We start from the raw sequence: 11135 nt of genomic DNA, 5'->3' as shown, positions 1-11135 counted from the left end.
CACAAAGAGGAACAAGGAACCACGGAGAGACAAACAAATGACGACAAAGAAACACAAGGAACCACAAATAGACCCAAAGCAACCAGAGCAACATCAGAAAAAGGCAACAACGGTACAGTATGTGTCTTGAGCCCATTCATTTTCATCCTTTCTAATCTTAAAAAAAACGTAGACTAGTGGTATTCGTGCAGATTGCAATCAACTGAAACTTCTCATGTGTGTCAAACGTGTAGAAAAACTACATTGGCAGATGAGAAAACATACAGTTTGCATGCAATTCATGAAAGCCTAAACGTAAAAGAGATTCATCACAAATAAAAGCAAAGGGGAAAGGTCTGCAGTACAGGGCAGATCTAGTTTACAATTACTTCCACTTTATATCATTATGACACCATAATCTGTGCAATTACCTTCACAGCAACATCAATAAACAAAACACATGCAAGATCAAATGTCAGCAAAACCATGCAATATTGGACACATGGCTACAGAGCTATTGAAAAGCATTCAAGCATCTTTGTGTTGGTTTTATTTACAATTGTGTTGCTTATGGATACATCAGCTTGTTATTCTCTCAATACATCAAATGTCATAAAACATGTTCAATTGCAACCTGCTATATTCAAACTGTTGTTTTACCCAACCAACTTCAGATATTCAGTTTACTATCATATATGACAAAGTTTAACTATCAATTATCATATTAAAGAGGCTGAAATCGGCAAGTGTTGACTTGAAAGGTGAGTTAAAGGACTATTGGCTAACTACTCACTTGCCTATTTTTGTATTGCTTTTATTGTTTCTGTTTTTACCATGTAAAGTGCCTTTGAGTACCTTTCAAACCTTTATTATATTATTATTAATATTAGATGGTGGATTGCTTAATAGATTTATCAGCAATAGGTTCCAGTGCAGCTATGTGTGAGATAAACCTTTATCAACACACGTTGTCGGCTCAGTTGTGAAAAACATCTGCGGGCGCTGTCCATTACCTGCGGTGCTGAAACCGATTACTTAAACCAGTATTAATCAATAATTTTGATTTTTGTTTTGTTTTGTTTTTAACCCTGCACCACATTAAACGCGTTACATTATAATTCCTCAATTAAGGCTGTGGGCTACAACCTTACTTAATTATATCTGCCTCAAACAAGTGGCCGTGACAAGCTAGTTGGAGCCAAAAGTGCCAGTTTCTCCTCGCCGGCTCGCTCCAGTCAGAGCGTGGTGTTGCGTTTTTTCCCCCTCCTCTCTGTTGTTGAAATTCTCCAACGCCTGATACGTAGTTTTCTTACGCTGCCCGAGCTGTTAAAATTCCAACTACGTCGTGGGCGTAGCGGCTCCTTGTAATGGCGACCGTGCCGTAGATGTGCCCAGGTTCGTGAAAATGAAGCGAAGAAGAAGTTATTTCTTTTAAGTGACACGCCGAGGTTCCCCGGAGGAGGACTTTGCGTCGACGACCGTCGTCTTTACACGTGGTGAACTTAGCTGTACTTTTGAACTTTTTTGTTTCCCCTTTTGAGATGATGAAGCTCAAGTCGAACCAAACCCGGACGTACGACGGGGACGGCTACAAGAAGCGGGCCGCCTGCCTGTGTTTCAGGAGCGAGAGCGAGGAGGAGGTGAGTCCGGGGATGTGGCTGTCTGGCGGGCCAAAGCTAACATTAGCGGGCTGCTTCCAACGTCTGTATAAATCGTTGTATTTATCAGCTGTTGGGTTTTAATGCCAGCTAGAAACGATGACTCACTCGTTCCCCAACCTCTTGTGCTGTCTCCTGTCGTGGTGTGTTAAACATTTAGTTTTGAGCTCGCACTTACCAAAAGGATTATGTAAGCCTCGGGGTTTTTTTTTTATACACAACGTTACTTTGACTCAACCTGTTAGCGGCACGCTATCAGCTAGCTTGCTTGCTAACTAGCAGCCGGTGTTACGGTTTAACAAGCGACCCCGTTAACTGGCGACTTTCAGCCGAACGCGTCTGTTGTTGTCGTAGTTACGACAGCTGTCGGGAAAATAGGAAGACAATCGTTAACGGGGTCGCCTGTTAAACCGAAACACCGGCTCTCGGCCGGCGAACACAGCCGGCGACCACAGCCCTGTGACGGGTGGTGACTTTTATCAGAAGGCGTAGAAATCATTGTTCATCTTGCTCTCGCGTTACAGAAGATTTTTTTGACCACCCGGCTTAATGGCAACATTTCAAACTTGTTTTGTCGTGTACACATTGCACCACGTTAGTTGACATAACTGTTTATGTGCCACTCGCCCACAACCCCTCCTTAAAGTAGCCTTTATGGGGTTATTTGAGATCAGAGGCGATTTTGGGGAAGCTAATGTCCAGTCAACAACGCACACAAAGATGTCTTTGTAGTTGAAACTGTATTACTAGGGGTGGAGGGGGCAGACTGGTCAGAGACTTAATTCCTCATTATGGTTAAAGTAGAGGCCAGATTGTGAACATGGGCTGTTAATTACAGGAAATGCATCAGTCTGACCTGCACAGAGCTGGAAACTTTTACTCTTAAGACTACAGTGAGCCATGCCTCAGCTTTTCTCAGAACATATTGTTGACACCATGAATGCAACCACACTAAATAAAGAAGAAGCAAAGCCAGTGACTCACACACAAGCTATTGGTGGGGAAAACAAAACAATATCCAGCTGGATAACTTGGCCTCAGGTCCAATAGCCTTGATGGGTTTTCAGTGTCCTAGTTGAATGGTAGCTATTGTGTCACATGTTGGGATTTGGCTTTTCTCGTAAATATTTATGAACACAGATCACGGAAGAATCGTATGAAAGCAGCAACACTTGTTTTATGTGAACACAAGCCGTTCAACACAACCGCATGGAGTTGGTCTGTAAGCAATAACCAGTTTTCGTATGGGACGCTTCGCAGGTGCTGTTGGTGAGCAGTAGTCGACATCCGGACAAGTGGATAGTTCCTGGAGGGGGAATGGAGCCTGAGGAGGAGCCCAACATTGCTGCAGCTCGAGAAGTGTGTGAAGAGGTTGGTTCTTTAACTGTTTTTCATCGTTATATAATATCTAAATTAAGTATATGTTGTTGCCCCCTTTTTCTAATGTTGACTGTGTGCACTTGCAAACTTTACATGGCCTCTGTTTCTGAAATATGAATATAAAATAAACCTCCTTGAACTTAGTTCATCGCCAGGAATATTGTTCTGAGAATGGATTTCCATTTGCAGGGTGGCAAATTGGTTTGAGTTGAAGCTCATGAGATGTATTGTGTTTCATCTATTAAATCAAGGCTGCATTTAACACTGGGCCTAATACCTTTTCTCTCGAAACCCATTTTGTCCATGCAGTCATCCTGTTTGCATGGACAGAGGGAGAGAGCCTAGCAACATGTAAGCTGTATCATAGCATCATGTTACAAAGCAGTGTTTAGGTGTCAAAGGAGGTCACACTGAGATTGAACACTGGCTGCCCAGCGGTTGCACTGCAGCACTAACCAATCCCACAAAATACAGCAAAGGAAGGAAAAACAATCCGCTTTCATTCTTTGTTTGATTTAGACAGTTCTATTTTTTACCACCTAAGCCTTATTACAGAGGCAGTTTGAAGGGCAAAATGTGTCTATTTTTGTTGGTGTGTGTATGTATGTATGTGTGGCAATTAGTAAACAGTCTTACATCTCATTGGAAATCAATAATACTGCTTATACCTCTAGCGTCAGCCCCTTAAATCAGGTATCCCGCTTGTGTACCTCGTGTTCATCGCTTGGGCATTTTGATCAGAATGGCGACAGGGCGCAGAAGACACTGAATCTCACCCGGCTGTCGGCTCTTGGCGTGTCACTGACCATATGAAGCTTATTCTCTCTGTGTGTGTGTGTGTGTGTGTGTGTGTGTGTGTGTGTGTGTGTGTGTGTGTGTGTGTGTGTGTGTGTGTGTGTGTGTGTGTGTGTGTGTGTGACCCATCACACAGATGGATGCTGATATCATCCCTTATCCTGGCTCCCGCTGCTTCCTAGTTTTGCCGGTTGCAGGAAGCTGGCTCGCCAATACATTTTCACAGGGTCAAAAGCAACGTTGCATCACTACTGATGTTTGTCCAAAGAAAAAGTGCTAAAAGGCCGCATTATGAACCTTTTGTGGTGACGTTTAGTGGTACTCCATGCATCACCATGTCTTGTGGCTTCCTAAGCTTCTTATTGGAATATGGTGTAACAGGACATATCCTAATCCTGGCGAGCTTATTCCGATGACCATATGAGTGATTACTTTTGCTTATTGGTTTGAATTCTTGCCAGTCAGGAGCACGCCAAAGATCGCAGAGAGTTGGTTTGCCTATCTGACTGCTCACAACCTCGGGTGGTGTGCGGTAGTCATGCACCCTGCACCAGGAAGACGCGGGGCAGTTATTGCATAACTTGTAACGCAGCCTCAATGTTGTGCTTCCGCTCCCAAGACGATGCCCAGTAGTCTTTAGTTACATGAATGCTAGAGTTGGGACACATTTTCCATCTCAAAACATATAGGTTGACGTTTGGCCTATTACTTAATCCCTGGCATTCCCTGGCATGACTTCGGGATTTCTAGTTGTGGGCCTGTTCTTTTACGTTATGATCTTGATGAGTCCACAGTGTCGTGAGTGCAGTCAACATGTATTTATAGACTGAAACTGGAACCTGAAGAAGACGCTGCAAAGATGTCAGCAAGTGACTTGGCTCTTGTTTCTAAACCTCTGGGAGTTTATTTTTTCCTTTGTCGTTATGTTTAAAGGTAACAAGCAAGTCATCCTCTTTCTAGGAAAGGTTGTGACATTTGCATGGCTCGGGCGTGAAGGGTCGTAGGGCGGGGTAACGGGGAATATCAGCGAAGCGGTTGTTGTATCTGTCTGTGACCTTTATACTTGATCTTTTATGGTGCTCGAAACATCTTGTAGAGACGCCATCAGTATGTGACAGTAAGTGATAGCGAAACAGAGGCGTTTACATGTATTTTGCAGCTGTAGAATTTAGGCCGGCAACAATCGACTGACAAGTGTTTGTTGCAGTAGAGGAAAAGGCCAAACTGCTCAGATGTGTCGATTAACAGATTCTCTCAGTTTTTATAATTTAAAATTGGATATATTTGGAGTTTTCACTCCTGGTTGGACAAAAGGTGCGTCTTGTTATCCAGGAGATAGTGTTGAGCGTGCGTGTGTGTGTGGGCGTGTGTGTGTGTGTCGGAGGTTCTCCTTGCTTTGTTGACATATTCAGCCGGTCGCTCATGCTTTTAGTGCATGTCTGAGTACGTCAGGGTGTCCCACTGGTTGGCTCGCTGGCTCGCTGCCGCCACTCTGCACTGCTTTCTTACGGCGGTCAGAGCTGATAACGGCATCCCGACTGATAGCGTCGTCACGGAAACTCACCTTCGGGTTCCCCCCGTGTAAACACGGTCGGCTCTTTCAGTTGGTTCCGTTGGCTTTGACCCGCCGACACGTCAAAAGGCAATAACAAGGCCACCAATTCCGCATCGTATTCTTTAATCAGGAGACTGTCAGATTAAATCAGTAATTTAAATGACCGTTAGTTGCCATGCTCGTATAGTTTATTCCGTAATGGGACCTGTAGTGTGAGTAACAATGGGTCAGCAAAGTAAAAAAATAAATAATAATATTTCCAACTAAGTTGTTGTGACTTTAAATGTCTTAATTCAAACAAGTGGGCATTACTTATTTTATTACCTATTACTTACTGTTGGTTAAATTAGATCTCATTGCACTGAAGTGTGAAATGAATGGAGGAAGAATCAGTACATGCATGACTTCTGCTTTTGGTCAAATTTAAGTCAGTTTTTTAAAATGTTTTACTTGTTTGTTACTTGGAGGATTCCTGCAACAACCCAGGAGTTCTAAGGGGATCATATGATGATGATGACAATCATATGATTTAATGTAATCCACTGCAACACAAACAGTTTAAAAACACAGCCTCTTCGTATTTAAGATGTCCATTGTAACTGTATGCTGTGATATGCATCTCCTCACCATGTTAATCATTCTCCTGTTTATTTTACAGGCCGGTGTGAAGGGGACTTTAGGTCGCTTAGTTGGAGTTTTTGAGGTGAGTTTTGTTTGCTGTCGACTTGTTTTTGTGTGTTTTTCAACCGTGGCCATGCAGCATGTTTTGATATATTATATATTTTCCCCGTACAGAACCAAGAGAGGAAACACAGAACCTACGTCTATGTTCTTATTGTAACAGAGCTGCTGGAGGACTGGGAGGACTCGGTCAACATTGGTAAAGCCCTGCATTTGTTTACTCGTCAAAATAGGGATCATACGGACAAAGTTCTTTGGCAGTCACATGCTGTCTGTAGCTTTATTTTTCTTTCCCAGGCTTTGGCGATATTACAGTTGAGGGATTTTACTGTATGTTTGTTAAGAGGGGGGATTATAACACCAGCTTTATTTCTGCCCTCCTGATTTGCATTTCAACGCTGGGCACAGTACTCATAATTAGTCATTTGTGTTTGTTTCTTTCCCCCCTGTGTTGTGTCTCACAAGTCTCAACGTGTTCCAACAATGGTGTCTTGTTCTGTCAACAGGGAGGAAAAGGGAATGGTTTAAAATAGACGATGCCATAAGAGTGTTGCAGTGTCACAAGCCCGTGCAGGCCACCTACTTCGAGGCTCTCCAGGAGAGTTGCCTGACCAGTAACGGAACACCTTTGGTGGCCACGATAAGTGGGGACCTCTCCCCTACCTACAGCATCAATCAGAGCTCCGTCTCGAGTATCAGATAACTAAAACCATATAACTCTGACACCTCTGGGAGCTTTCGCCACCACTTGCGCTCTTGCATGTGTCACTTCTCTTTCTCTTCGTTCTTTTCTCTTCTCTCCTGTCTCAATAACATGGTTTGCCTTGCCAACTACTTTGTGCCAGAATTGTGGCACAGACTTGATGACAAGTGTTGGGTGAATAGTCTGAAACACTTTGTAAATGTAATTTTTGACCCCTATATTTTTTTTCTTTTTTTTTTTTTCTTCTTTTTACTGACAACTGCATGACATGTCCCCCTCACTCTCTCTCTCTCTCTCTCTCCCCTTAACGCGCCCTTAGCGTGGTGTTTATTGAATGCAAGAACTACTTTTTACTGTTGTAATGTAAAAGTGTATACTTAGTGCTTACGCGGAAAGGCTTTTGGTGGTCTTTTTAAAGTCTCCATTTCTTTCAGATATTTTCTTTTTTTGTTGTTGTGAATGAATGGCTCCCATTAGTGTACTCCTCCCCTCACCCGTTAATAAGGATAGGAAATGTTATTTGTATCTGAATGAACAGAATTGTGGGAAGTGACTTGTCTTGCATGAGCACTGTCATGTTGCGTCACACTCGCTCGAGTGAGCCGACTGTGCAACTTGACTTGTGGTAAGGTCTTTTGGATTCTCTTCACTTAGTTCCTTATCGTTGTTATTGATGTCTCTGATCAGAAGGATACGGTCCCTCCACTCGTTTTTTTCAAGTGTCAAGTGTGTTTCTCTCTTATTTGGGGAAGCTTGCCAAGCACTACAGGTTTCACTCTCCAACAGAGCATAATACACACTGTAAAGAGAGCGAAAGAATGTCAACATACAATGTCAAATGAACCACCTTTTCTCCTCAGTGTCTTTACCTCCTTTTCAATCCTTTTTTTTTTTTTTTGTTGAACTGCTTTCCTTCAACTGACTACAAAGTCTTCCTCCACATATTGAGAGGGTAGTAGATTTAAAAAAAATCATGGACTTGTAATTTCAAAATGCAGCACATATCACTTAAGTTATTAAAACCCATTTCCATGTTTTACTCCTCACATTCAGTTTGGTTCAAAGCAATTGTTTACACTGCTCGTAACAGCACAGGTGACTTCAGTAGGCACTCGTGGTCATAATTTTCTTTCTTTTTTCGTACCCTTTATTATTTAATCTGCATCCCCCCCAAAAAAAAACACTCAAAAACACCTGCTTGACATCGAAAGTAATCAAATCTATAATGCTGGTGCAGAACAAACAAGCCTTGTACAGTTTGAGACCTCGTTTTTAACATGTAAAATGCTTTTGGATACTAGTTTTTTTTGTTTTTATGTTGTTTTTTTTTCTCTCTCTAACGTCTGGCATAAGTCTCTTTAGCCGAGCTGCCTCACTTTGGCCTCGATGTGGCGCGAGGCAGCTGGCTCAATACTGTGAAACTGGAGGCGCTGTAGATAGCATGTTAGAGGTTTTTATTGTAAATTGTTTATTTCTGTATAGATCAAAGGTAAGAGTGCAAATGACAAAAAAAAGACACCTCTTGCTCATCTGTGAGTCTGACATGTCATTTCAACTGAGACTGGAAGAATGGATTGAACTCGCGGCGTTGGCTTTGGAGCCGTCGGGATAAACGCTGTAGGTCTGAGGCTCGAGGACGAGGGATGTGTTGGTGAGTGTGAGGAGCGTGTTTATAATCGAATATTCTCAAAATTCTGATTTTCTTTTTTGACCAAAACAAACTTGTAACAGTAAAGGATTACTGTTCTTTGACTTGGAGGTAATCTTGAGTTTCCAAACCACCAATTAGTTTAGAAGTAAAGCAATTGGAGTATTTTCCCATGCAGGGTTTATTTCATTATTGTTTCTCAAGAACTTTAACATGATACTGTGGGTTTTCTGTCCATATTTAAATCGGTCATTTAAGTTCATATGTTCAAACTTGTGTGCAAACAGTTTCCCACATTAGCAGCCTCGTTGGCATTTGTGGGGGAGGGATCAGTTAATAATACTCTGCAGGTTCATGACCTCATGTGACCTCTTTCAAACAGAAGTCATATGAATCACTGTTTATCTTTAAAGCTGCTATAAGCAACTTTCTATAGGATTACAATTTATGGATAATAAACTTTCAGTCCCTTTTTTAAATACATATAGATCAGTGATTACTTTGAAGCGCTCAAAAACGCTCCGATTTAGGTTTGGATTGTGCGCCCACCGCTAAGACTCATGGCAGCTGTATTTTCTTGAATGCCAACGAAATGAGTAAAATGGTTTCATCTTGGTTAAAATGATGGGATGCACATTTAAGAAAGCTACAGTATCATGATTCAGTCGTCCAGAAACTTGTGTTTAAAAAAAACAACCTTCATGGGAAAATCTGTGTTCAGAAAAGTGGACCTAGAAAAGGGGCCGAAAGTCCTTTGGTAGCAGCGGTTGTCTTTTTGTTCGTGGTCCTTTTCTCCCGGTAATTGTGGGGGCACAACTCTGCTGCCAGCAAACAAGCTTAAGACGGACTCCTTTTATTATCCCTCCAGTGGAAGAAAAAAAAAAACCCCTCTCTGAACGAAAGTATGTGTGGAGGGAGTCTAAAGTCTCCTTCTCAACAGGTCCAGACTTTGACTTTATTGCTAGAGCAGAAAGGCGCGGTGGCCCAAAGTCTGGCTTTATGGGGCCCCACCTGGCACTTCAACAGAGAGCCTGCGTTGATTAGACCCCATCAAGTCTTCATTGAAATGTTCAATCGGACGTTAAGGGCTTGAATCTGTAGATGGCTTTAAAAAAAAAAGAAGACAAATCTAAAACTGAGTAATTGCCGGCGATTTTTAATTCTCTCTTTGGTGGTTGGATGCGGGTGACAGGTACTGTCAAAATGAATGTGAGGAGGATGTCTACAAGTAACAGCCAGTGACTTAATTATTAATGACCACTTTGTTCTTGATCCATATACATATTTTTTTTTTTGTCAGTTCTTTAATCTGTTGTGTTATTGGCAAGAAAATGTCTTGTATATAGCTAACACAGCACCCTTTCAGCCAGAGGACGCACGTTGGTCAATAAGGATTAGTGTCCCTTTTTTTTTTTAAACAACTCCCTTCTTACTCAAAATACAAGCACTTCCTGTCATGTGTAAAGTGATCTGTGCTGGAGTTCAGGAGGGGATTTATGAAGTACATGTCTCTGACTATGAGCACGTTGGAGTTGATGTGGAGTTAAAGGTATCTTCCCCTTTTTCTCGCTGCAGATTTCTATAACATTTGGCTCTTTTGTAGGACATTGACGCTTCAGAACTTGGGGGCGGAAAACCAAGAGGATGAGTTATTCAGAGAACAATTTGAGCTTCGGATAAAGTCACTTCCTTTTTAATTTACCGAAGGTGATGGTATACATATGTATTGCCCCATCTTGTGGCCAAAGCGAGGAAAAAATAAATAAATATATATATTAAAAGCACATCACTTTGCTGCTGAGGATTGTAACATTCAGTTTCCTATTAGCGCAATGGTCAGATGGCCATTTTAATAACTGAATGACTTAAATAATTAGAAATTGATAAACAGTTCAAAGATAACCCCCAAATATTAGTAATTGAGTAACAAACTAAACACTTGCACCTGACCTCAGCCTTGAAGTTACATACTCGTAATTTGGTTCTCCAAGGTAAATGTGTCACTGGAATTTTTCTCTTTTCCCGTCTTTTGTCATTTGGGACTGTGGGATCAAACCAGTGCGAGAAGACTGAAGATTGTAATATAAATGTGCCAACAAATAAACACCAGTATTTCACATTCAGGACGGTGTGTCATTGTTTGTGTTCTCGGCGGCCAGGCAGTACTCTAACACTACATGAATAATACTGAATAAGATATATAGGTCCTAAATGTTTCCCTATTCCACTCTACAGACACACACAGCTAATCTTAACACAATGGTATTTTTGCATTGAGTATACAGCATATCAACTGTTTTATACTTAATCCGACTGCCACAGCAAATGAACGTGAACACGTTGTGTGGCTCGAGCTTTTAACTTTGTCCCAAATCAACACGGGACAGTGACTTTAAGCACATTTTAAGTTGTGTGTTCATGATGGAGAAGTTCAAGTGAAAACTAAATTAATTTAACCAAATATAGATGTTTTTCCCTTGCAGACTGAATATACACCGTTCTTCCACAAAGTAAAATGAAGAGCTACTCAGCTGGAAAAGCTTCACATTAATGTGGATGGTGGTGAAACCGAATCACGACAGAAAACCCAAAACAATTTTGTGGAAAAACTGTTTTGCCATCTCTGAAGCCTAATTGGCAGTTTGAAGCTTTGATTGATAAATGGCACAAATTGAATGTTATAAAACAGTTTTTCCCCCCACTAAATGCAAATAGCAATATCAGATATTGCATTGT

General features: G+C 41.6%; 1 protein-coding gene across 1 annotated transcript; it reads left to right on the top strand.

The window, feature by feature from the left end:
* Positions 1 to 1520: 1520 nt before the first annotated feature.
* nudt3b (nudix (nucleoside diphosphate linked moiety X)-type motif 3b) lies at positions 1521 to 6751 on the top strand (the record flags this gene model as incomplete). Its single annotated transcript, XM_079219003.1, has 5 exons — positions 1521 to 1619; positions 2898 to 3008; positions 6026 to 6070; positions 6163 to 6247; positions 6555 to 6751. 5 exons carry the CDS (start codon positions 1521 to 1523, stop codon positions 6749 to 6751), a joined length of 537 nt encoding a protein of 178 aa, XP_079075129.1.
* Between the last annotated feature and the right edge of the window lie 4384 nt (positions 6752 to 11135).

This window comes from Taurulus bubalis (genome assembly GCF_910589615.1).
Source record: "Taurulus bubalis genome assembly, chromosome: 5".
Lineage (NCBI taxonomy): Eukaryota > Metazoa > Chordata > Actinopteri > Perciformes > Cottidae > Taurulus > Taurulus bubalis.
Note: the sequence above shows the minus strand (reverse complement) of the source record. Positions and strands in the feature narration are given on the sequence as shown.